The 27,060-nt window shown below is 43.7% G+C and overlaps 2 protein-coding genes across 2 annotated transcripts in view; one reads left to right on the forward strand and one right to left on the reverse strand.

Annotated features, from left to right (window-relative positions):
• Positions 1–216: 216 nt before the first annotated feature.
• The window catches only part of TDRD9 (tudor domain containing 9), a gene marked incomplete at its 5' end in the record, with an annotated part of 109,976 nt that continues 83,132 nt past the window's right edge, over positions 217–27,060 (forward strand). The window contains 2 exons of the mRNA XM_082619783.1: positions 217–398; positions 21,214–21,320. Of these exons, the coding sequence (XP_082475909.1) occupies positions 217–398; positions 21,214–21,320 (289 nt within the window). The remainder of the gene's footprint in view (positions 399–21,213; positions 21,321–27,060) is intronic.
• Positions 10,620–11,587, reverse strand: RD3L (RD3 like; the record flags this gene model as incomplete). Its single annotated transcript, XM_082619790.1, has 2 exons — positions 10,620–10,917; positions 11,289–11,587. 2 exons carry the CDS (start codon positions 11,585–11,587, stop codon positions 10,620–10,622), a joined length of 597 nt encoding a protein of 198 aa, XP_082475916.1.

Consider the following 27,060-nt stretch of genomic DNA (forward strand, 5'->3'; position numbering starts at 1 on the left):
TCACACGGCGCAGCGGGGCGGGGCGGGGCCGGCGGCACAAGGTCAGGGTGGCGCGTGGGGCGCGTAGCGCGCGTGGGGCGCTCTGATTGGAGGGCTTGCGGCGGGGCGGGGCCGCGGGCCTGCCGACGCTGCGTCGTGCGGGCGCTGCGTCGTGCTGCGCCGTGTTCCCGCCACTCTGACCGGCGGTTGAAGAGACTCGGACGCCGGCCTGTGAGCATGCTATGCAAGCTCACCCTCGACCAGATCAATGACTGGTTCACCATCGGCAAGACGGTGACCAATGTGGAGCTGCTGGGCTCGCCGCCCGCCCTCCCGGCCGAGGCGGCCCGGGACGAGGTGCAGCGCAGGGACGTGGGCCATGAGGCCCCGGCCCAGGCCAGGCCTGTGCTGCTCGAGAGGTAAGAGTCTGGCGGGGAGAGACGGGGGCGGGCGCAGGTGCGGGCCTGGGCCACGAGGACCTAGGCCGCCCTGACCCCGCATGACCATGTCGCTGGCCTCGGCCGCTCTGGTGAGATGTCTGGCCACCAAGCAAGCCCCACCCCGTGGCCTGGGCCAGGTTAACTTCTCCCTACCAGAAGTGGAGCCGCTCCAGAGTTTGGTTCAGTTTAAAAACTTCTTATTGGTAGGCTTTATTTATTTACTTTTTAGAGCAATTTAAGTTTATGGAGAAACTGAACAGAAAGTAGAGCCCCATGTACCTCCTGCTCCCCGAAGAGTTTCCCTCACTGTCAGTATCTAGCTTTACTGTGGTATGTTTATTATTATTAACTAAATCCGTCGATAAGCCGAGGGTTCATTCTTGGTGGTGTACAGAATGTGGGTTTGGACAAAGTATAACGGTATGTATCCACCGTGAGCATCGTACAGAGTCCTTTCACTGTCCTCAAAATGCTCTGTGTTGTGCCTCTTCATCCCGCTCTCCCCCGCCTCCCCCAGCCACCTTTTTATTGTCTCTGGAGCTTTGCGTTTTTCAGAATGCCTTCTAGTTAGAAAGCGTCCGGCATGTAGCCTTTTCAGATTGGTTTCTTTCACTTAGGAATATGCAGTTAAGGTTCCTCCATGTCTTTTTAGGACTTGGTAGCTCATTTCTTTTTAGTGCTGAATAATATTCCATTGTTTGGATGCACCACGGCCCGATCACCACTGAAGAATATCTCGGTGGCTTCCAAGTTCTGGCAGTTATGAATAAAGCCGCTGTAAACATTCTTGTGCAGGTTTTTGTGGGCTCAGAAGTTTCGGCGCATTTGGGTAAATACCAAGGAGCACTGATGCTGGATCTTTGTTCAGTTTGATTAGGGCTCCTCCTCCTCCCATTACTCCTTGACGTGGGTGCTGTCAGTTAATCTGTTCACATGATTTTAGTGGAAATAAGGCAAGAGGCTGCCTCTATTTCTAGGAGACCTAGACCTGGTGAGTAGAAACACCTGCTCCCTCTTTAAAGAAGGTCAGTGTGGAAGTATCCCCTGCTTGGGGTATCTGCATCACTGCTTGGCCTCTTCCCCCCAAGTTCAACACCCTTTACAGTTGAGAGGGTGGTTTTGATTTTAATTTTTTTAAGTTACCATTGTGCATTGCCCCCAGCCTTCACCCCCATTTGATCTAGTGGATGGACTCAAGAGTCTGAGTCAAGGTCTCATGGGTTGTTTCGAGCCTTTGTAAAGTCAAGTGCAACTTGGGATCGTTGGTAAATTTGTTTCTTGGAGGCAGGGAGGGGACAGAGAGACTCTTGTACAGCTTTAGAGTGGCTGTTTTGTTCACGTTTTCACACACTTTGTTTCCTTTAATTACTCTGGCGAATGATCCCTTAGATCCGCCCCCTGCCCCCACTCCCCTGCTTGCTCCGTAGACTTAATGGGCAGAACAGTATTGCTTTTAAATAACTCACTGTGGTACTGAAGTAAGCTATTATTGACCTTGTCAGAAACAACAAGCATGGATTTAAATGTCCTTTTAACTTCCTGGACCCTTAATGCTCATCTAATGCCAGAGTCTCTAGCAAATAGTAGGCACTCAGTTAAATATAGCTATATTATTTAATCCTCAAAACAACCCCTTGAGGTTGCTGGTATTACCTTGATTTTATAGATGAGGAAACACACTTGGGTGGTAAAGTGACTTGCCTGGTTTCCAGGAATAAATGGTCAAGGTAGGGAGAATGACTTCCTCCCCCACCCCCAAAAGATATCCACTGGAACCTGTGAGCATTTTATGTAACGTGGCAAAAGGGATTTTGCAGATGTCATTAAGGTTCCAGATCCTAAAATAGGGAGATGACCTGGATTATCTAATCAAATGAGCTCTTAAAAGCAGAGACCTTTTCTGGGTAGAGTCAGGGATTTGAAACATGAGAGGGACTTGACTGGTCATTGTTAGAGGGGCCACATGGAAAGCCTGAGAAGGAATGTGGGCAGCTAAGAGCAAAGACTGGATCCTGGCTGGCCGCCAGCAAGGAAATGGGGACCTCAGTTCTCCAACTTCAAGGAACTGAATTTGGCCAACGACCTGAATGAGCCTCCAGCTTAGGGAATGCAGCCCTGCCAACACCTTGATTTTGGCCTTGTGGGACCCTAGACAGAGGACCCAGTTGGGTCCACCTGGACTTGTGATTTACAGAAACTGAGAGATAATAAATTTGTGTTGTTTTAATCTGCTGAACTTGCGGTGACTTGTGGTAGCGGCAGGAAACTAATACAGTGGCAGAGCTGGGGTTCAGACTTCGATGAGCTGACCATGAAGCTGTCGCAGCTCCAGCGCCTGGCACACAGCGGCTGCTCAGAGGCTTGTTGAATGATGTCTTCCCGGTGAAGGGGAGTTTTTATTTTTAAATAAATTTATTTATGTTATTTATTTGTTTTTGGCTGCGTTGGGTCTTCATTGCTACATGTGGGCTGCTCTAGCTGCAGCGAGCGGGGGCTACTCTTCACTGCAGCGTGCAGGCTTCTCATCGCGGTGGCTTCTCGTTGTGGAGCACGGGCTCTAGGCGCACGGGCTTCAGTAGTTGTGGTGCGTGGGCTCAGTAGTTGTGGCTCGCGGGCTCTAGAGCACAGGTTCAGTAGTTGTGGCGCACAGGCTTAGTTGCTCTGCGGCATGTGGGATCTTCCTGGACCAGGGCTCGAACCTGTGTCCCCTGCATTGGCAGGCGGATTCTTAACCACTGTGCCACCAGGGAAGCCCTGAAGGAGAGTTTTGATGTTGGCGAGAAAACATTCGATGTAGGGGAAGGCAGGCTTTATTGGTATAGGGTATCGCATAGTGAAAAGGTATTTGAGAGGGACGGTCACTCAGGTGGGAAGATTAGCTTGCATTGAGTCCCCGGAGTCCAGTCTGTGGGTGCTGTTAAATCAGCTTAATGAGTCATATGAGTTGTGACCATCAGCATAAAAAAAAAAAAAAAAGGCAATAGAAAATACCAGACTGTATCATGGTAGTTCAAATAAGAATTGCTCTGTGAGATGGACCTGTGTGTGTGTGGTGAGTACAGAGTCATAGTGTGAGTTTCTTTCTGAAAGAAAGACCTGCTTGAGTTCCTGTGGTGAGAAGTTAGCAAGGACCAGGAGTTGGGAAGGGTGGTAAAGTGAGTAGGGGTAGTTGAATGGTTTGCAAATGATATATTCAGTGATACTATGGATTTCCTCCTGTCTTGTTTTCCACATGTTATTGTATTTTTGCTCCTTTGTGCTGATTGTGGGGTATGCTTTCCCTTTTTTCTTTTTCTTTCTTTCTTTTTTTTTTCGTCTGTGCTGGGTCTTCGTTGCGGGCTTCTCTCTAGTTGTGGTGCGCGGGTTTAGTTGCCCTGTGCGGCATGTGGGATCTTAGTTTCCCGACCAGGGGTTGAACCCGTGTCCCCTGCATTGGAAGGCGGATTCTTAATCACTGCGCCACCAGTGAAGTCCTGGGATATGCTTGCTTTTATTTTTACATTCCTGTTTCTTCACCTTGGCATATGAAAAAGAGAAACTTAGTGGCTGTGTTAGGCCGTTGTGTTTTCCTCCAGGGCTGTCTGTGCCAGCTTTCCTTTGGAATGCAGGGCATGGCCCTCAGACTGTGGCTGGGAGCCTCGCTGCACTCCCATTGCCCTTCTGCCCAGTGTTGCTTTGTGTGTGGACTTCCCTCTGTCTTCCTAACTCACACAAACTCCTGCGCTCATGACGGTCTTGCTTAATTCTCGCTTTGACGTCTTTGACTCTCCAGTACCTTAAAATGTACTTTGTCCCAGAGAAACTCCACTACAGAAAGCTTTCAAATCGCTTTTCAAAAGCATCTGATGATGCTCTCACCCAGTTTACTTTTTTGTTAATTTCACGTTTCCTTCTTGAAATGTCTTACTATGAGTTGAATGCCTACTGCATTGGGCATTGTGTCAGGTGACGCAGGCAGTACAAGCAATCTCACTCCTTCTGACAGACGAGGCAAGTCCCATCTTATAGCTGAGGAAGTCAAGGATCAGGTAAGCTGAGAAACATACCAGCCTGTGTATCTGTTATGTTGTACAGTGGGTGTATTTGACTCCAAAGCGTGTGACTTTTTCCTTTTTGCCTTGTCTTTCAGTATTTAGGCCTTCCGTAGATGGTAGTCTTTGCTTGTGTTACCCTCCAAGGAGTTCTGTTTTCTTTTCACCCACAAAAGCCCATGTTTTTTAAAAACCTTTGTCTGTTGAACAGATCGAGTCTCTTAGGTAATTTTCCTGTTAATTGAAAAACTATTTGAGTGTCTATTCTGTATCTACCACGTGCAGCTGGGGTGGAGGGATTGAGAGGGAGGAGGCGATGGAGTCAGAGAGGCAGCAAGGTGCCAGGTCACAATTCCTTGTTCAGTCTCACAGAGCAGCTTGCTGCTTCATCTTTGACATCGGGGAGCCCACTGGAGGGCGCTGGGAGGTTTTGGGCATAGCTGCGGCGTGTAGTCTCCACTCTAACAGGGTCACTGCCAGTGGAATGAATGAAGGGGGCCCAGGGCAGAAACAGGGAGGTCAGGTATCAACTTTATGTGTAAACGTGGTTGCACCATGGTGCCCAGATATTTGGTCAAACATTACTCTGGGTCTTTCAGTGAAGATATTTTTTGGATAGAATTAACATTTAAATAGGCGGATTTTGAGTAAAGCAGGTTAACCTCCATAATGTGGGTGAGCCTCATGCAATCAGTTGATGGCCTGAATAGAACAAAGACTGATCTCCCCTGAGCAAGAAGGAATTCTGCCAGCAAACTCCCTTTAGACTCAGACTGCAACTGACCGGGGTCTCCAGCAGATTTTGGACTTGCACCTCTACAGTTGTGTAAGCTAATACCTTAAAACTAATCTCTATATATACAGACGTCCTGTTGGTTCTGTTTCTTTGGAGAACCCTCACTAATACATCATCCAAGCAAGAGAGAGGACGGTGGTTTAGACCAGGACAGTAGCAGTGGAGGTGGTAAGCGATGGTGGAATTCAGGGTATATTAAAAGAGGCGGGAACTTTGTAGCTGGATCAGGTGTAGAATAGGAACGGGAAGCAGTCATGGGTGACACCAAGGTTTCCAGCTGAGCATTTGGAAGGTGTTGCCATCCCCTGAGAAAGGCCAGACCGCAGGAAGAACTGGTTTTGGGAGAATACGAGGTGTTTGATTTTGAGCATGTTAACTCTGAAAATCCTGTTAGATAACAGTAAGTGCATGAATCAAGGAAAGAAGTCTGGTTATGGAGCTAGATGTTTGGGAGTTTAAGGCTTTGAGGCCAATGAGACGAGACCACCCAGGCTCTGGGTGATGAAGCCTGGTGGGTGAGTGCAGAGAGAGGGTAGGTCTAAGGACCCAAGCCTGGAGCACCTGAATGTTTAGAGGTTGGTGAGAAAAACTGTGCAAAGGAGACTGAGAAGGAACCACTGGCAGGGTCCGAGGAAACCCAAGCGAGTGAGAGCCTGTTTTAAACAACTGCTTGCTCAGCGCCCTGTATGTGCATCTCTTCGTACTTTTAAGGAATTGTTTATTTAATTTATTTATTTATATTTTTAATTTTTTGGCTGCGTTGGGTCTTCGTTGCTGCGTGCGGGCTTCCTCTAGTTGCGGCGAGCAGGGGCTGCTCTTCATTGCGGTGTGCGGGCTTCTCATTGCGGTGGCTTCTCTTGTTGCAGAGCACGGGCTCTAGGCGCACAGGCTTCAGTAGTTGTGGCGCACGGGCTCAGTAGTTGTGGCACACAGGCTTAGTTGCTCCACAGCATGTGTGATCTTCCTGGACCAGGGCTTGAACCTGTGTCCCCTGCACTGGCAGGCGGATTCTTAACTGCTGTGCCACCAGGGAAGTCCCAAGGAATTATTTTATGTGTTGTTTTCCCCACATAAGAACTTGAGGGTTCATTGAATCTCCACCTCTTAGCACAGTACCTGGCGTATAGTAGGGACTCAGATGTCTGTTTGGATGAATGAACTGCCTTCGTAGGTCCCAATTATTGATTGCTTACAATGTGCTGGGTCCTTATTCTAGAAATGATGAGAGTTGCTTCCTCATTTGCTCCTACCTTGAATGAATCCTGAAATCTGAGTTATTCCTCTGAGCAGAGCTGATTTCCCTAAGGTAGGGGTGTGCGTGCATGAGTGTGTGTGTGTGTGTGTGTGTGTGTGTGTATGTATGTATGTATACAATCAGTCCAATAAAAATCAGCATATCCTGGCAACTGTACCGTAAAGTATTTCTAGAATAAGAGTGTCTCACTGTGTATACTATCACCACCCTGGTCTAAATAAACCACCATCATCTCTTGCCTGGATTATTACAAAAGCCTTCTATTTTTGGTCTCCTGGCTTCCTATCTTTGCCCACAATAATTTATTCTAGCACCTAGAAGAATACCTGGCGTGAGGCAGATGCCCAGTTGATATTTGTTGAATGAAGGAATCCTTGAGTAAACATTCACACGTAAGGTTTGAGGAGCACATGTGTGACTTTCTGTGGGGTAATGGCTGTTAGAACAAGGTGTGGACTCTGATCGTGGCTTACCGAGTGTTCCTCCATCTGGCACCTGACTCACCTCCTGCTGTCTTTCACTGCACTCTGGACACATGGGCATTTTTCTGTGTCTCGAAGACACCACGCTCCTTTCCACACTGGGGCTTCCGCACCTGTGTGTCCTCTGCCTGGACTGCCTGCCCTCTGCCATTCCTGCCCTGTCTCTTCCCGTGACAGGCTCCTTCCATCATTCGGGGCACTGCTCCTTCAGGAAGTCTCCTGGGACCTCCATAGCTACACAAGTCCTCCCCCACCTTCTCTGGCAGTCTCTCTAGTCTTTGTCAACTTTTCCTCCTCCTCTAAAGCACTTATCACTTGCCCCAAGTCTTGTTGGTTTGTGATGTGTTTTTGGGTCCTTCACCATTGTGAGGGGGCCAGAATGATTCTGAGATTTCTGGCTTGTAGGATTGGATGGATAGGTAGGGTTGTCGTTTCCTGAGAAATGGCTGGAAAACCCTAGTTGAGGTGTTCGAAGAGTTATGCTTTTAGTTTGTGTAAAGTGTGTTGTTTTGATTCCTGTTCCTTTCTTGAATTTTATTTATCCTTTTAGGAAACAAACCTCTGTGATTTGGTTTTGAGCATGTTGATTTGAGTTGCCTGTAGGTCTCCAAGAGGAGGTGTCAAGTAGGCAATTGCCTGTATGCATTTGGAGCTCAGACGTAAGTTGGGGCTGGAGGTGGTATAGGGGCCTGCCAGGCTGATGTGAATCCTAGCCCTGCCATTCAGTATCTCTTGTGATATTGGGCAAAGGCGTCGAACAGGTGTGAGGCTGTTTTCTCATCTGTCAGATGGGAATAACATCACCTACTTTCAAGTTTAGGATTAAATGAGATGTACATACATACAGTGCTTAGCACAGTGCCTGGCATGTAGCAGAATGACTTTCATGTTATTAAATGGATTCGGCTGGTTAATAATGCCACCTTTTCAGAGCTTGCTATATGTCAGGTTATCAGAATCCTTTTACGTGGGTTAGTGCATTTATTCCTTGCTATTCCCTACCTAAAACTTTTAGCTGCTGTGCCAGTACTTTATCTTTGTAAAACATACCTGAAGCTTTCCTAGTAGTCCTCTCCCCCATCTGCACCCCCTTTATAGCTTTAATGCTCATTCTTTTGCCGATTTTAGGTACTATAAGTAGCCCAGTGTATAAAAGTGTGGATCTGTTAACATTCAGGAAGTTATTTGTGTTATAATTTCTACCTGATTTGTCAATTTTTTAGAAACAACTATAGATTTCAGTTATATACACCAATACTGACATAGGAAACATGGTTATTAGGTTATTGCCAAAAACAAATGTGAGAGGTAGAAACTCAGAATACCAAAGTCCCTTTTGTATTTTTCCAGTCCCTGTAAAAGTCTGGTTGTACAGTTGACTCACTGCATCGTGGGTGACTTAGAGTGGTGTGGGGTTTGTCTTCATCCTGGACTAGTGGGATGACCTAACGTCTACAGCTTCTTCAGTCACTGTAAGCTTTTTTTTTTTTTTTTTTTTGCTGTACGCGGGCCTCTCACTGCTGTGGCCTCTCCCATTGGCGGAGCACAGGCTCCGGACACGCAGGCTCAGCGGCCATGGCTCACGGGCCCAGCCGCTCCGCGGCATGTGGGATCTTCCCGGACCGGGGCACGAACCTGTGTCCCCTGCATCGGCAGGCGGACTCCCAACCACTGCGCCACCAGGGAAGCCCCCACTGTAAGCTTTTTGATAGGAGTTATTTTTAAAAAATTATTTTCTTCCTGTCTGAACAGGGAGGATGGCCCTTTCTTGAAAGTGTCATGGGCTCAGTCATTACTTTTGTTCAGTGGCTGTGTGATGTGCCTTGGAGGGAGGAAAATGTTTTGGGCCTCTTCATGGTGTATATCTCCTGATATATGTGGTGAGGCTCCTGGCTCTAGTACTGGATTTCATAGACAAACTGAAGTTCTGTTTAAAACAGAAATTCTATGAGGACCTACTGTACAGCTCAGGGAACTCTACTCAATACTCTGTAATGATGTATATGGGAAAAGAATCTAAAAAAGAGTGGACATATGTGTATGTATAACTGATTCACTTTGCTGTACAGCAGAAACTGACACAACCTTTTAAATCAACTATACCCCAGTAGAAATTAATTAAAATTTCTTGTTTGCTGCTTCATATGTTCACTGCACAATGAGCAGTTGTGCCCTTTGGGGAACATTTCTCTCTCCCACAGATAGTTTTCACTCTACAGATTCTTACAGTGATTGAAGAAGCCATAGATAGTTATGTCCTGAAAAATGAACAAAAAGGGAACAGGAGTGAGAGGTGTCTTTATTTTAAATTCACTTTGGGTTTGTTTCCATTTACCTTGTCTTATTAAACCCTGGGTAGGTTGACACCATTTATGACATTGTTGGGATTTAAGACCAAACTGAGGCCAATTCAGAATGGTGTTGAAGTTAGCCAAGAGTAGGGAAAAACGCATAGGCAGAGCGTGTATTTTCTTTGGCGTGTGTATTTAGCTCCTACCTTGAGTTTTTTTTTTTTTTTTTTTTTTTTTTTTTCGGTACGCGGGCCTCTCACTGCTGTGGACTCTCCCGTTGCGGAGCACAGGCTCCGGACGCGCAGGCTCAGGGGCCATGGTTCACGGGCCCAGCCGCTCCGCGGCATGTGGGATCCTCCCAGACCGGGGCATGAACCTCTGTTCCCCGCATCGGCAGGTGGACTCTCAACCACTGCACCACCAAGGAAGCCCACTTTTTTTTTTCTTTTTTTCTTTTTAATGGAAAAAAACTCACTCGAATAAATCTCCAAATATAAAGTTATGGACATTAGGTTCCTTGGATTTACTTTTAAGAATGATATAGGTTCTAGCACTTAATCATAGACATAAGTCTGACTAATGAATAGTTCCCTACTTTAATGAAATTCTGAGAGGTTGAATTTTATATATTAAATATTTTGCTATTTTAAATGAACATAATATTGGTTTAAATTATAGATTGGCATTGACTTTTTCTTTGAGTAGCTGTTACTAATGTTGTTAAACTAGTCCATTTCTTTTTTGCTCATGTAATATAGAGCTGTTTTTTTAATACTTTCCCTTAATGCTGGTTGAGATTAAAAACGAATCTCAGTGTTAGGCTGAAGCACTGCTTTGTTTTCAAACTGCACATTATTTTTTTCCCTCACTGCCGTCTTCCCCCTCCCCCGCAGAGAATGACTGATTCAGTGTTATATTGTAAAGATAAGATTCACATCAATCATTTATTTTATTCTATACATAGTTCTTTTTAGAATAAAAGCAAGGTTAATGTCAAGGTTAATTTATCGAATTTCATACTTGTTACTTTCATACAAATTTCAGATTTCAAAATAAAATACCTTAGTTCCTGTTGGGATGTGTTTGAGGTATAAGAAAATACTTCAAACATTTTTTGAAAATATTTAGGAAACATTTTAGTTAAAAGCATACTGTTCAATGAAAACATTGCATTTTTAGAGTGGTTAAAAAAGGAACACTATTTAAAACATAGGCTACATCCACAGGAATTTTAACTTATGATCTTGCAACAAAGAGTAGCATTAAGTCACATCACTTTCTCTTTTTCTTAATATTAAGGGTTCTGATACTAAGACTGTCAAAAACTCCTCTGTTTACAAGTAATTTAACTTGATGGGTAATAATATGGTAGGTTCCATATCCTATGTGAGAATGTTGGGAACCTGTTCTTTGTGTTTTTGTCTACATAACTTGAAATAGTGGGTATTTCATCCTTGTCTGGACTCTTGGAGCTTTCTCCTGGGATCACGGAGCGAACAGGACAGGCTGCGCTCTGTGACTCTTCCAGGCCCTCTTGCTGACTGCCTTTGTCAGTACTACTTAAGAAATCCTTCAGAACTTGCTTGAAGATGTAGACAATTTCCCACGGCAGTACATCATTTTCTGCCAGAACTTCTCGAAATCTAGAGGCAAAGCAGTTATCAGTATTCAATTCAGAAAATCTCTTTTGTCGTATCCCTTTGTCTCCAAAATTCAGCTTAGATAATGTAACCATATAGTAGTTACCCACCTTTTGAGTAAACTGCACATTGCTTTAAAATTATACTTCTAGTAAAGAAATTTCAAAAGAGACTTTAAAACATTTCCTAGCCAGTGAGATATCAACAGTGTTTTTGTTTTTTTTAATCTGGCCCATCCTTAGGGATTTTGGTTGCTGGGTAGTTGATACACATGATTAAAAAATTTATATGATATAATACGATTTCCAGTCTAAAGATATGAGGAGCTTAGACTTGACAGCAAATATCACAGGAAGAGAACGTAGTATTTTTACCTGCTGAGAATAGCTCCAGTTTGACAAGGTTGAACCTGTGAGCAAAGAACTTCAAGTTGTCTTTGTTCAGTAGCTGGGATGGTTGCGTGGGGATTCTGATAGTTTCTCAGCCAGTTGTAATCCACACCTGTTTTTTTCACTTTTTGCTCATTTTCGATCTCTTGTATTAATCTCTCTCGTTCCTTTAGATGCCATTTTAATTCCCGAAGCAGAGTCTTTGTCACTACTTCTGAGTCAGGGTAGTGTGTGGATTTGTAGGAATTGTATTTTGGCCATTTCATCCAGCCAAAAAGTGGCATTTTTAGCCTATGGAAATATTCTCACTTGTTTATTTGCATAAAATACTATGGTTCTGATGAGCAAATATTTGTTTCTTTACAGTAACTTTGCCAGAAAAGTGCATGAATTTTTCACTGGTTAGATATACAGGTCAAAATAAGATTAGAATGGATTAAAGTCTTAATTTCTAACTAGGTCAGTGCCAAAAACCAGGCTTTGAAAATACTTTTATGTAGCTAAGGAGAAATGAAATGCAGTCAGATAATCTACAGACTGAACATTTTCTGAAAATACCACTAACACTTGCTATTAAAAGTTCTTAGGAGGCTTTAAAATATTAACATATAGGAAAGTGCTATCTGCAAACATACTTTTGACTTATGTTTTGTACAGAAAAGGTTTAAAGATTACCTGTGAAGTTGATGGATCCGACGTGATTACCTGTGAAGTTGATGGATCCGACGTGGTGATGTTGCCAGAGAGTTTACTTGAATTGGTGATGAAGCTGTGCTTCACTCAGGCGTATCTCCTTCTCCTGGATGTGTCCCCTGTTGAAAGAATGATTCTTCTCCTTTACCCACTGAAACTGTATTTGAAATAACTAACCTTCTATGTTAGGAATGAGGTTGTGATGTCTTCATTTGGAGAGAATGCTCATTAATTCACCTTGTAAGTAAGCTTGAAGAAATGACAAAAATAACTTACTATTTAATCTTTACAAATTATATAATGGTTTGCCTTTTGAATGTAGCTCAGTGTATTTGAAAAAGATGCCGGCAGCTACACATTCTGGTCCTAAATGCATTTAGACATATCTTTGATAAAGAAATGAAGAAAGGTCGTCTGAAGCACCACAGATGCGCTGCCAGCTAAAGTGAAGACTGTCGCATGATGTGATGCTTTGCTGTGCATAGCTGCAGGTCACAGTTTAGTGCTGTATTTTTATGCCTGTAGAGCTCTAAAAATAACCATGTTGCTTTTATTCTTCAGCTTAACTTTCAAGCCATTTAGAAGCCAGGTCACTGTCCCCTCTAATGAAAGCAGGAAAAATAGATCAGACTTGACTATTTGCACAATATACATTCTGAGAAACCTCGTTACAATTGAGCAAAGTAGGCAGAGAATGCTGATATCAGTCGTGTGAAATATTTAGTAAATGTTATATTCTGTACACATTTTGTTTTTCTTTCTAAATAGTATTTAAATTTGTATATTTAAACAAGTTGTAATGCTAGAGGACATTATATACACTTAAGTAGATAACTTTAAAATATACTTTATAATCTCTAAAAACATGGTGATAAGGCAATAATAGATTAAGGTCAGAAAAAAAATAGAGACATGAGAACATATCAAGTACACAACAAAATCTTACAGTTCATTATAGAAAATCATTTTCGTGTTTTCTTTTGGAGCTGAAAGTGAAACTTATACTCACAGTTTGGGCGAGTACCGATGTGTAATTGGTCTTTATTGTGCTAATTTTCTGTTCCAGAGAGGTTTGTGTCTTTGGTTTAAGCATGGACAGGTTCGTTACTCTCTAGTTCTGTGTTAAATGGCTGTGTAGTGGCTTTTCCTTTTATAATATTTGTTTCTTCTGTTGCTTTTTCCTTCAAATGAACTGTGAAGCATAGACCTTGTTTACATCAGACCTGCATGTCATGCATGATAAAGAGTGATGTGTGTGGTCATCCTCCAGCTCCTGTTACTTATATGTTAGAAAAACCCAGATGTCAGGATTCATTATCTGTAACTGGAAGGTTTTCATATTACATTGTGTATAGTACTGTGAAAGGGAAGGGAGTAAAGTTTATCATGACAGAACTGTCCTATCTGATTTTCTACTATAGTTATGATGAGTCATGCTGCTTCTCCCTTTGAATAACCTCGTTGTCATTGCTTTAATTTTTAAATTTTTTGCCTCTGAAATGGTAACAAAAATATCAAAAATGTATTGGATGTGGAGCATAAACCGACTTTCTGTTCCAGGCCCTCTTTAGTCTTGCCTGTCCCTTTTTTTTTTTTTCTGTGGTACGCGGGCCTCTCACTGTTGTGGCCTCTCCCGTTGCGGAGCACAGGCTCCGGACGCGCAGGCTCAGCGGCCATGGCTCACGGGCCCAGCCGCTCCGCAGCATGTGGGATCTTCCCGGACCGGGGCACGAACCCGTGTCCCCCGCATCGGCAGGTGGACTCTCAACCACTGCGCCACCAGGGAAGCCCTTGCCTGTCCCTTCTTCTCCGGCTTGCTTTCTTGCTCTACCTGAGTCTGTCTGTCGTGTCAGCCAAGCCTGACTGCCACTGCCCCACGCAGGCCATGCTCCCTGCGGCACTTCAGCTTTGGTCACACTGACTCTCTCTTCTGAGATGCTCGTTTTTCTTTTCCATGTACCTATACTGTAATTCTCTTATTTATTTATTTTTGGCTGCGTTGGGTCTTCGTTGCCGCGTGCGGGTTTTCTCTAGTTGCAGCGAGCGGGGGCTACTCTTCATTGCGGTGCGCGGGTGTGGTGACTTCTCTTGTTGTGGAGCATGGGCTCTAGACTTGCGGGCTTCAATAGTTGCGGCACGCAGGCTCTAGGGCGCGTGGGCTTCAGCAGTTGCAGTGTGCGGGCTCCGTAGTTGTGGTGCACGGGCTCAGTAGTTGTGGCTCATGGGCTCTAGAGTGCAGGCTCAGTAGTTGTGGCACATGGGCTCAGTAGTTGTGGCGCACGGGCTTAGTTGCTACACGGCATGTGAGATCTTCCCAGACCAAGGATCGAACCCGTGTCCCCTGCACTGGCAGGCGGATTTTAAACTACTGTGCCACCAGGGAAGTCCCTATAGTGTAACTCTTTTTTTCAGGGCTCAGTTTCGATATCAACTAAGTTTTTCTTCTGTCTGAGGGAAAAACATTTTTCCCTTGGCCCCCACGCCCTGTTCCTTTCAACTCTGGTTTTATTTCTCTTTACTGTTAAACTAATAGTCCTTTACGACTAGGTTCTGTCTGTCCTCCACTTATTTGCAGCTCTCATTAGCTCAGCAGATAGTTTTGACTGTGCCATGTCCTAGATGCAGGTTAGGGACTGGGGATGCAGCAGTGGACCAGACAGACCTATTCTCTGCCCTCATGGAGCCCATCTTCTAGTGGAAAGATGAACCCAAGGACCCAAATCACTCAGTGCAGTGGTCATGATACACTCGAGGACTCCCCAGTTCACTGTGGAGGTCAGGGAAGGCCTTTCTGGGTAGGGGCTGTCCTTTGAGCAGAGGTTTAAAGACCAGCGAGGAAGCCACACAAAGCGCTTCATGCGGCCAGCTCCCTCCTCACCTTGACCTATTAGCGCCTAGCTGGCTATTGAGATTCAAGTCTGACTTTCACAGAACTTTTCTTACACCTCGGCTCACATTCAGTGCATTTTCCTTTGATCTTCCTCCCGTGAGCCAGTTTTCCTAGTACTTAGTGTGTGCTACTTGTATTATACATTTTATTTTTTCTGTCCTGTCTCCTGAGATTGTTAGATTGAAATAGAGCCCAAGTGTCATTCTCTGATTACAGTAATTCCCCTACTACCATGTAGATAGAGAACAGAAATATTTGTAGATCAAGGTAAGGAAGTACCTTTGCATTAATCCTTCCTGTCTGTTGGGAGCATAACCAGATTAATGTTGGATTTTATTCGTCACACATTTTAGTAAGTTGAATAAATGAATTACTTCTAATGAATTGCAGCCTCATTAGGCTATTTTGTGTGGAAGACATAAAGCTTAAACTATGAAGCAGTTAGGTTAATTTCTTTTTGGTCTTTATCATGGTTTTCTAGTCTTTATCTTCTTAGCTGAACAGCAAAAGATTTTATGACTTGAAGTGAGATAGGATCATATTCATAATGTGTGTGTGTGTGTAAAAGTTTAAGATGTGTAAGGAAGTACTTAAGTCTAAAAAGACAAAATTTTGGAATCTCGAAGGGCAGGCTAAGGAGCCAGGTTGTTTATATACAACTTGTATATATTTATGGTCAGGGGGCCTTATACAGTTCTCAGCAGCATTTGATTGCAATTAAAGGAAGATTTTTCATTGTGAGGGGACTAATATCTTTCTGTTTTTAATTCCTTTGCTACTGAATTCAAAGTTCTGAATTATTGGTTGGTTCTTTTTTTTTTGGCTATTAAAGATGCAGTTAATATTTGAGAAACTGTGATGTTAAATTCCTTTTCCCAGTATTATTCCCTCTTTAAAATACTCTAATTAAAACACACTAAGATGTACTTTTTCATGTTAAAAATCATATTCTGTTGGGTTGTCCATAGCTTACCGACTTAAGAGAATTCTTAGTGTACGTCTGCGTTCTGTGCTGCAAATGTTCACTCTAGAGAGACCACTGTTCTTGCTCTTTAACCTTTATAGACATTGTTCATAAATTTTCTATTATAGTTTAGTTCAGTTTGTTGATATTTTCCTTTTTTGACTTTTCCTTTTTTGTGTTCTTGTTTAAGCCCTTCTTTACTTCAAAGTTACAACATACAGAAGAAGATCAGCTTTTTAGGCTTAAAAAAATAAATACCCCTGGGTGTTGAGTTGGTTTGAAATTGATTTGAGATTGGTTTGAGGTGTAGGGGTCCCCAAATTGGATAATCATTATTCAAAGTAAATAGTCATTGTTCCACCCAGGAGATTTTCCTGATTCCTCGTACGCCCAGTAACTGTGTGGCGTATCCTGGGTATTTTGAATATTATATTATGTTATGGGACTCTGGGTCTTGTTTAAATCCTGTGGGGAATGCAGCTGACCAGCTGTGTTCAGGCTGCAAGTTCTAGCCAGCTTCCTATGGGCAGTGGATTCAAGGTCCCTCTGGTTTCAGAGCCTTTGCAGGGCTGTCTGGATCTGTTTTGCACTGTGTCATCTAGTGGCCGTCCTGTAGCTCAGTTCTCAAAGTCTGTGATGGGCTGTTTGGGGTCAGGGCACGCCTGCCAGCCCAGGGGTGCGCCCAGCAGTTCCTAAAGGGTCTCAGGTGTCTGCAGTTTCCCTGGTGCTTTCCCAGCCCAGGGCCTCCCTTTTCTGGTCCTCTGGCCAGAAGACAGGGGCTTTGTTGCCCTGCTCTGCCGGGCACTTCCTGCAGTGATGTCTGCCTCCCAGGCCAAGCAGTGGGAGGGCAGAGAAAGAAAAAAGGCAGTGAGAGTTTGCCCCGCCCTCTTGTAGAGGGAGTTTCCCTCCCTCGGAGTTTGATGCTCCCGCCGCCCCTGGCTTGTGAGAGAATGGAGAAAGGAAAAATGTAAGGTGTGCACTGCCCCCGTTTTGAGTATTTGGAGTCCCCTTTCCTGCCCCCCAGGGCACAGCTAGAGCTGGTCCTGGGGTCCTGTGCCAGTGCCACGTGCGTTTTGTAGCTTAGGAGTTCAGGTCAGGGGCCACCAGAGTTAAAAAATGAAGAGCTTGTGCCGCTGGTTTGGTGCTCTGAATTCTGGCCTTCTTCCCGTTTACTTGTTAGAGTCCTCCAACAGCTGCTCAGGCGTTCTGCCCAGGGGTTACAGCTTCGTTCTGTGGGAGGTACGGGGTGCAGCGTGCTTCTGCGATCTTACTGGAAACTGGAACCTTGGAATCATTCTTGACTCCTTGGTTTTTTTCAGACCCCAGGTCTAATGTGTCAGCATGTTCTGTGGGCAGCACTTTCACTGCTGCCGCTCTAGTCCGAACCATGTCACCTCTGGCCTTGGTTTTTACGCCGGTCTGTTAGGTGGTCTCCCTGCTTCTGTTGTGTCTGAGCCCCCATCAGCCCACCCTACTTCACCCAGTCAGAGCCATCCTGGTAAAATAGGAGTCAGATCTTTTTATTGCTCTGTCTATGCTTGACACCCATCTCACGCAAAGCAAAAGCCAAAATCTTTAAAATTAGCCCCTGCCAGTCCTCTGGTACCCGCTCCCCCAATCCCTGCCTCTTCCCCGTACCTCTACCCACCCTCGCCCAGACCTCTTCTGGGCTTTCTCTGCTGGAGCCACATGGGTCTCCCATCCTCCCTGGCCTTTTGCCTCAGGGCTCCTGCTTTCCTGTGCATGTTTCCCTTACAGAGCTGCCCAGTCCTTCTCTTTCTTCTGATCTTTGCCTGTGTGTCACCTTATCAACATGCAACCCTCCTCGCCCTGTCTCTTCTCCTGCCTTATTTTTCTCTATTTTGTTACTGTCTGACATACTCCATGCTTTACTTTATTTCTCGTCCCCCAGCTGGACTGTAAGCTCCATGAGGGCGGTCTGCTCACTGCTTTAGGTACTTAGGACAGTGCCTGGCATGGAGTTGGCCCTTAATTATTAATTTGTTGAGTGACTTAATGAGTAAATATCAGGTTATCAGTAACCAAAAGTATGCTGATATGACTATAAATATCAGGCAGAAGTAGGTTTTAATGCAGATAGCGCTTTATTAAGGTAGAACTCAAATTTCAAGCATTGGCATCATACTGATAGAAGTGCATTTAAATTAGACATTGATAACAGAGACGGAATTGATAGCATGTTTTGCATATCATAGCAGTTGCCTTTCTTTCCACTTAATGTTTTGGACATTTTTATCTATTCGCATGAACATAGCCATAACATTCGTTAAAAATGATACCTCTTAAGTAAGAGTGTGCCATAGTTTAGCTTGTCCCTCTGTCGTTCATTGTTTCCAGGTTTTAACCACTGCAAGTATCAGGAAAAGGTATCCTCTCTCCTTGGAGGGTCCTTTATACCCTGGCCCTGTTGTATTTTCCCTTCGTATCCCCGATGAGCGTCTTGCACGTTTGTTCTGCGCCCTTCAGTGGAATGCTGGTTTTGTGAGGGCGAGGACGTGGTGTTGTCCACTGCTGTATCTCTGTGTCTGAGACAGCGCCTCACACGTGCTACGTGTTCAGTAAGCATTTGCTGAATGAATGAATGCTTTGTTGGGGAGGAAGAAAACTTTCTTCTTCTAGGTTCTTCTGGCTGGTCTAAAAATCAAATTGACATGAGACAGATTAACAGGAGAAAATAAAATTTAACTTCACATGATCAGGAACCCCACATACCTGAGAGGGTCAGAGACCCCACATGCTGGAGAGGTTCAAAGACAGAAAGGTAAAAGGAGGTATATATGACATCCTGAGCTAAGGAGTGGGAGAGGGGCCTGGGGCTTCCAAGGACAGGAGGGTCTTTTTTTTTTTTGGCCCCATCGCATGGCTTGCAGGATCTTCCGAGTCAGGGATTTAACCTGGGCTCTCCGCAGTGAAAGTGCAGAGTCCTAACCACTGGATCGCCAGGGAATTCCCCAGGAGGGTCATTTATAGGATGATAAGAAGGAGAGCAGATGTTTGGTAATTAGATGTTGGCCTTGCTGTATAGATGGAGCTCTACACACACACACACACACACTCTCTCTCTCTCTCTCTCTCTCTCTCTCTCTCTCTCTCTTTTCCATTATGGTTTACTACAGGATATTGAATATAGTTCCCTGTGCTGTACAGTAGGACATTGTTGTTTATCCATTCTATGTAAAATAGTATGCATCTGCTAACCCCAAACTCCCAATCCTTCCCTCCCCCAGCCCCCTCCCCCTTGGCAACCACAAGTTTGTTCTCTATGTCTGTGAGTCTGTTTCTGTTTCATAAGTAAATTCATTTGTATCTTATTTTAATTTAATTTTATTTAAAATTTTATTTTATTTTTTTCTGGCCTCTACAGAGTATATTAAAAGCAGCACGTGAGGTTAACACATACTTTCACTGGAAAAACATTACCTAGATATAACAAAATTCTATTTCACTTTGAAATATCTTTTACTGAGGTGACTATACATGTTTTATTACATGCACCACAGTGTGTGAATCCCATTTTTAGTGCAAGAACTTCTGTACTTATTTACATATACACGTAGGACTCTTAGAAACATCTTTTATATGTGCATCTTTAAAAAGTATATGAATTGCAGCACAGATCCTTTAACTGAGAAAGCAATACCTAGAGACAATAAATTCTACCACTCTTAAAAACGTCTGTTACACATTTAACTTTGCATAGTGTCTTACGTGCGCCAAAGTGTGGACATCATACTCTTAATTAAATAACCGTATGTTGTGACATGTACAGCCAAAATTCTTATAAATATCTCCTATACCTGAGATTTTACAGAATTTATGAAATGCAGCATATGTGGTGAACATTCTTTTGATGAAATAACACTACCTGGATGTAACAATTCTATCACCTTAAGAAACATCTTTTTTTAAAAAACATTTTGTATCATATTTTAGATTCCACATGTAAGTGGTATCATATGGTATTTGTCTTTCTCTTTCTGACTTCACTTAGTATGATAATCTCTAGGTCCATCCATGTTGCTGCAAATGGCATTATTTCATTATTTTTATGGCTGAGTAGTATTCCATTGTATATATGTACCATGTCTTCTTTATCCATTCATCTTTTGATGGACATCTAGGTTGCTTCCATGTCTTGGCTATTGTAAATAGTGCTGCAATGAACATTGGGGTGCATGTATCTTTTCAAATTAGGGTTTTCATCTTTTCCAGATATATGCCCAGCAGTGGGATTGCTGGATCATATGGTAGCTCTATTTTTAGTTTTTTAAAGAACCTGCATACTGTTCTCCATAGTGGCTGTGTTTTGGAAAACAGGCACTTTACGTTCCCACCAACAGTGTAGGAAGGTTCTCTTTTCTCCACACCCTCTCCAGCATTTATTATCTGTAGATTTTTTTATGATGGCCATTCTGACTAGTGTGAGGTGATACTTCATTGTACTTTTGATTTGCATTTCTCTAATAATTAGCAATGTTGAGCATCTTTTCATGTGCCTCTTGGCCACCTGGATGTCTTCTGTGGAGAAATGTCTACTCAGGTCTTCTGCCCATTTTTTGATTGGGTTGTTTTTTTTTTTTGATACTGAGCTGTGTGAGCCATTTGTAGAGTTTGGAAATTAAGCCCTTGTCTGTCGCATCACTTGCAAATATTTTCTCCCACTCTGTAGGTTGTCTTTTTTTCTTTTATGGTTTCCTTTGCTGTGCAAAAGGTTGTACGTTTGATTAGGTCCCTTTGTTTATTTTTGCTTTTATTTCTATTGCCTTGGGAGACCGACCTAAGAAAACACATTGCTACAATTTATGTCAGAGGACGTTTTGCTTCTGTGCTCTCCTGAACCTGTAGCGTCTTGACTGCCTTTAGTTCAAAATAATCCTCATGCAACAGGTGACACATTTTGGGGAGGCTCGTTCTGAACCCCTACAGCTCCCATACGTGTCTTTGCACGTGCTTCCTTGTGTACAGGTGCTGAGAGTACTGCCCTTGGGGAAGATGCTGAGGAAAGGAGTGTCAGCTGGCAGGGGATGTCTTCTGAGGTTGACAGGACTGGTCATGGCGCTCTGCAGAGCAACCACTTGTACCCGCCTGCCTCCCTCTCCTCGCAACCTAAGCACAGCTGTGCTTCCTGCCAATGCAAAGGGCGGAAAAGGTTTCTCCTGGTTTTCATTGGCATCTGTTTGGTGGCTGACAGTGAATTTGAGTGTATTTTCATTTGTTTATTGACGATTTGCAGTTTTTCTTATAGGACTTAATGTAAAAGTAACTATTCAAGAATTCTCCTAGCATGTGGGAATTTCTTGGCTTTCTGTAAACAGTATACTAACTTTTAATGTTCTTTGCAGGCCACTGAGCCAAAAGAGCTCAGAGACGGAGTATATTAACAAATACAGAAAACTTGAAGCACAAGAGTTTGATATGTATGGCAGTGATCATTCAACCAGTGGTCCAGGTAAACAAGTATCTTTAAATATCATAAAATATGATACGTGAGTTGTTCACATGTTAAAACATTAACTTTTTTTTTGCGGTAGGCGGGCCTCTCACTGTTGTGGCCTCTCCCATTGCGGAGCACAGGCTCCGGACGCGCAGGCTCAGCGGCCATGGCTCACGGGCCCAGCCGCTCCGGGGCATGTGGGATCCTCCCGGAACGGGGCACGAACCCGCGTCCCCTGCATCGGCAGGCGGACTCTCAACCACTGTGCCACCAGGGAAGCCCTAAAACATTAACTTCTTAAAAGTCTTTAAGAAGTGTATTTTGATCAATAAAGAATCCGTATTGCTTGTTAATTCAGGATTTTGGGGGGATGAGTATATGATAGATTATAAATTGTGAGTGTGTGATGTGTTGTGAGTTGCTCATGTTTTTATCTCAAGTATAGTGTCTAAATAGTCTGTCCTTTGGAAGACTAATAATGGTCCCTGACCTTACTATTAATTAGAATTACTTAAAATTGTTATTACAATTTTAATAATAATATAATATATTATTATAAAATTATTATTAAAGTTATTACAGTTTTTAAAATAATAATCATATTAAAACAAGATTTTAAATAGTACATAAATGTATACAATAAAAGGTAAAGGTCCTTCTTAACCTCTCCTCCTCCCAAGGACGAGATACAAGGATACAACTGTTCAGAGTTTAGGTTAAGCTAGTTACTTTCTGTGAGTATGCACTTTCTTTTAGTGAGCTGATTGTCTTATTAGCATTAGACATATGACATAGACATAGACGTATTCATATGACAGAAGTAAGTTTTTGATTTTTTTGCTTTATAAAAGGTTATCCGTCACAAACTTCCTACCAGTTCAGTCAGGAAGTTCTGCCTCCTTTCTTTCTACTCTGCGTACTTATGCTCGGACTTAGGGACAGAAGTTGGGGTTAGAGTAATATTTTCCAGCCTTTTTGAAAATTATGAAATATAGTCCATACGTAAAAGTATACTAATCCTTATTCTTCTTGGTCTTTATTTGGGCTTCTTGACAGTATAAAATATTGGTATCTTTCATCAATTCTGGAAAATTCTGAGCCATTATCTATGCTCCACTCTCTCATGCAGTTTTGTATTTTTCATTTTTTTGGTCACTCTACTATATGCAGATTAATTTCTCATTGTTCATCTTTCTCCTAAGGCAGAAGCAGCTTTGAGTTCTTTGTCTTCCTCTCTGTGTCCTTGCCTTATTACAGACTTTGGCCTGATGTTTCCTCTCTCTCTTGCCAGGCTTTCGGTTTTTTAAAGATGATGTTTGTATATTTCATCTAGCATCTTTAGTTGTCCTCAGGAGGAATATTTGTGTGAACAACCCAGTACATTATTACCAAAAGTGATAGTTCAAAGTGATAGTGTGTCCTTTGATTCAATATTTACTTATTCTAAGAAAAGTACAACGTAGTACGTGTAAGAACATTTATTGCATCGTTGCTTATTTATGGGAAGCCTTAGAAGTCTCTTAAATGTCAGTGAACAGAGGCCTGGTGATTTTTATCTGTGTAGGGGAGTGTGTGGACTTTGATAGGAGCCTGAAATAGCTATTATGTGTTATTGTGGAAAGACATCTGTCGTTCAATATTTCCTTTTGGGGAAGTGTGTTAGTTTTCAGATGACTCTTGATGATGTGATCCTTCGTGTTGCACTCACATATACAGACCCCGAGCACACCCCTGCAGGTCCTGGAGCGTGCCCTAGGGATTGCCGCTGTGTGGAGGTGGCTAGATGACAAATGAGTGCCTGCAAGTGCAAGTGTCTGCTCTTGTAACTTTTGATTTGGATTCATATTTGAAACTGCTATTTGCTTTCTCTGTCCATGGCATCTTAATATATTTGGAGCTTTTCACTAGGCAGTCATATAGCTTTGACTGCACTTGAGGATTCACTCAACGACCAGTGTTTATGAAGGTGTGTGCCAGGGATGGTGTGAAGCAATGAGAATATAAGTTAAAAAGACCTGGTCCCTCCTCTTACAGAGATGATCATTTAATCATGCAGTTACACAAATACATGCTTTTGGAGGTAAATGCTCTGAAAGATAAACTCTCTGGGGACTTAGGACAAGGGTTTCTGACTTGAGCTGGGGTATCAGGAAAGTAACAACTGAGCTTGGAGCTGAAGGATGAATAGAAGTTATAGAAGTTACCTAGACAGTTTGGGGGTCAGGGGGAGGGGAAAATGTGTGCAGAGGGCCTGTAATAGGAGAAGGCCTGGGGTGTGGGTGGGCAGGGTCAGTTGGAGACTGAATGATAGCCCTCCACAGAGAGCCCCACCCTCCTCTTCAGAACATGTGGTGACTGTGCTACGTCACGTGGTAAAAAGAACTTTACAGATTAAGTTGAGGAGCTTGAGGTGGAGGGACTGTGGGTGGGTCTGGTGTAATCGCAGGGCTCTTAGCAGAGTCAGTCATAGATGTGAGGACAGAAGCCGGAGTGATACAAGGAGGAGACAGTGAGCCAGGGAGTGCAGGCGGCTTCTTGAAGCTGAAGAGGTGGGGAACGGGTTCTTCCCCACAGAATCTCCAGAAGGAACCAGCTGTGCAGACCTCTGGATCTTAGCCCAGACTGCTTTTGGACCTCTGACGTTCAGAGCTGTAAGAGAATGCTGTAAATGTGTGTTGTTTCAAGGTACTGAGGTTGGGATCATGTGTCACAGGAGCAGTAGAAGATGAGTGCGGTTGTGTTGGATGAGATACAGGCACAACTGGGGACAGGGCCTGGGGCCGTGACTAAGAATTTTAGGGTTTTTTTTTTTTTTGCAGTACGCGGGCCTCTCACTGTTGTGGCCTCTCCCGCTGCGGAGCACAGGCTCCGGACGTGCAGGCTCAGTGGCCCTGGCTCACGGGCCCAGCCGCTCCGCAGCACGTGGGATCTTCCCGGACCGGGGCACGAACCCATGTCCCCTGTATCAGCAGGCGGACTCTCAACCGCTGCGCCACCAGGGAAGCTCAAGAATTTTAGTTTTTTTTTTTTTTTTTTTTTTTTTGCTGTACGCGGGCCTCTCACTGTTGTGGCCTCTCCCGTTGCGGAGCACAGGCTCCGGACGCACAGGCTCAGCGGCCATGGCTCACGGGCCCAGCCGCTCCGCGGCATATGGGATCCTCCCAGACCGGGGCACGAACCCGTATCCCCTGCATCGGCAGGCGGACTCTCAACCACTGCGCCACCAGGGAGGCCCAAGAATTTTAGTTTTAATACTCAGAGCAAGGGGAAGCTGTTGAAGGTTCTAGGTTTACCTTGGCATGAGTGTGTGTGGGTGGGGGAACATCAAGGGATGAGATCAGTGTTTTGAGAAGACCACTCTGGTCATATTGGAGAGACTGGACTGGTGGGGACCAGCATGGACACGAGGAGAAGTCCAGGTGAGACTGGATGGTGACTGACGACTGGGGTGACGGCATGGAGTGGGGAGCTGTTCGTGGGATGGCCGGACAGGACCACGTGAGGCATGGATGGGGATGTGAGGGAGGAGAGGGGCCGCAGGAAGCAGGAGGTGCTGCTCCACACTTTGAAGTGCGGCGGTGCCTGTGGGGAAGAGATGAGGTTTTCGTGTGTGTGTGTGTGTGTGTGTGTGTGTACACAGCTATTTCTATCCCTATTCTGTCTACTTACATTAAAACTGTGAGATCGCACTGCTACCTCTAATTCCAGTCCAGCCTCGAGGTTTCAACGTGAAAATTTTGTTACATCCAGTTTAAAATACTTTGATTCAAAATACCTTTGCTGGGACTTCCCTGGTGGCGCAGTGGTTAAGAATCCGCCTGCCAGCAGGGGACATGGATTCGAGCCCTGGTCTGGGAAGATCCCACATGCCGTGGAGCAACTAAGCCCATGAGCCACAACTACCGAGCCTGCGCTCTGGAGCCCACAAGCCACAACTACTGAGCCCGCATGTCACAACTACTGAAGCCCGTGCACCTAGAGCCCGTGCTCTGCAACAAGAGAAGCCACCGCAGTGAGAAGCCCATGTACTGCAACAAAGACCCAACACAGCGAAAATAAAAAAATAAAAAAATAAAAATAATAAATTAAAAAAAAATAATTAAAAAATACCTTTGCTTTTGGCATGATACAGGTGTTATTTCATCTATATAACTGTTTTAAAAAATTATTATCTAAGTAGAAATCCAAGAACACACATTCAGTGAATTTCTGTGAATTACATTAGGATCATTTTATATAGTTTAAAGTAAATCTTTTTTTTAAAATTGAGATTTAATAGCATTTCTGGACAGCTTGACCTTGGTTCCAGGCTGTGGACTCTTGCAGGGTTTCTGTTGTTTTCATATAGCAGTTTTGAATTTGTCCTGGGATGGTGTCCTTAGTTGTGATTAAATGCCACAGTGCTACCTCCCTTTTAATTTGGTGATATTTTTGGTGGTTGTTTCCATCCGTTTGATAGCTTTTCTTTTGAATTTAAGAGAATGGCCTGTCTGGAGTTTCTAATAACTGAAAAGGGAAATATTCAAATTAAGTTTAATTTTGTATTTGGAATACCAACCCATACTTGGAGAAAGTGATATGTAATTATTTTGAAGATTTAATTGTATGCTTAAATCAGCAATGTAGTAATTAAACTTATTTTCTATAGTGTACAGTGTCTAGATTTTATGATAAGAAACGTTATTATGTTCTCCAGTTAAAATCCATTATATACTGTTTGGAACCCTGACTGCTGAATTTTTTGGTTAGATTTTATATTTAAGAAACTAGCAATTTTCATGGTTTCCAGTTTTTTCCAGTTCATGTGAGATATTTTAATGTTAATAACGTCGGATAAAGCGATTACAGGAAAATAAAATTTAAGGTTGAGGTATTTCTCATATCACTTTTGGATTACACTTTGCTGTATGTGGTTTGTTGATTTGCGTTAAATTACCCGTTTTCTTTGAGAACTTATCTGTAATATTTTTCTGGCCCCCTCCTTTGATTTGGTTGCTGCTGCACAGGTGAAAGAGCTGCACAGCCATGAACATGTCTTTTGCTTCTGGTCTTCCCTCTGGCGGTGGATGTGGAGGCTGCACTTGATTTGCGCTCGGTCGGCTGCAGCCAGTGACCTGAAAATGTCAGCCTGTGTTTCCTGTTAAACAGAGAGAGGGCTGTGGTTTAGACAATACAGTTAGGACTTCTGCAATTTTTTTCTTGTAGCATTTCTGTCTTTAAGCAGCAACCTTCAAAATGCATGTAATCCAGGAATGGAAGTCACATCAGTGTTGCCAGAGTGATGGCTCGTTTAGCAGCACCGTGAGCCACAGCTGCAGGTTCTGAGCGAAACACACAGCTGTGACCTTTCTGTCTGTCTAAAGAGTCTGTGTTCCCTCTCTTCCCCACGCAGGCCTCGTCCCTCTCACCCTGTGTCCCACTCCCTGTCACTGCAGCTCCCAGCGGTGTCGCAGCTCAGGAGCTCCTCCCTCTGTCTCTCCTCGTTTGTTGGGCCGCATGGAGTCTCATCCCTTCCCTTTGTGTTAAAAAGGCCTATTATTGATTGATAAGCCTACCAACACCAAGGATGGGAAGGTCTCTATTTTTTCCCGATTTATGCATATATCATCTCAGTTCTTGCATTTGTAGACTGGCCTGGGTACCCAGCCATCATTTAGAATTCTACATAATTTAATAAAATCTTGGAACCATTTGTAAGTTAGAAACTGTTCACACATTGAGTTTTGCTACATGTTTTGAAGGTAGTGTGGTTAAA

Source organism: Mesoplodon mirus (assembly GCF_964341445.2).
Source record: "Mesoplodon mirus genome assembly, chromosome: 4".
Taxonomy (NCBI): domain Eukaryota; kingdom Metazoa; phylum Chordata; class Mammalia; order Artiodactyla; family Ziphiidae; genus Mesoplodon; species Mesoplodon mirus.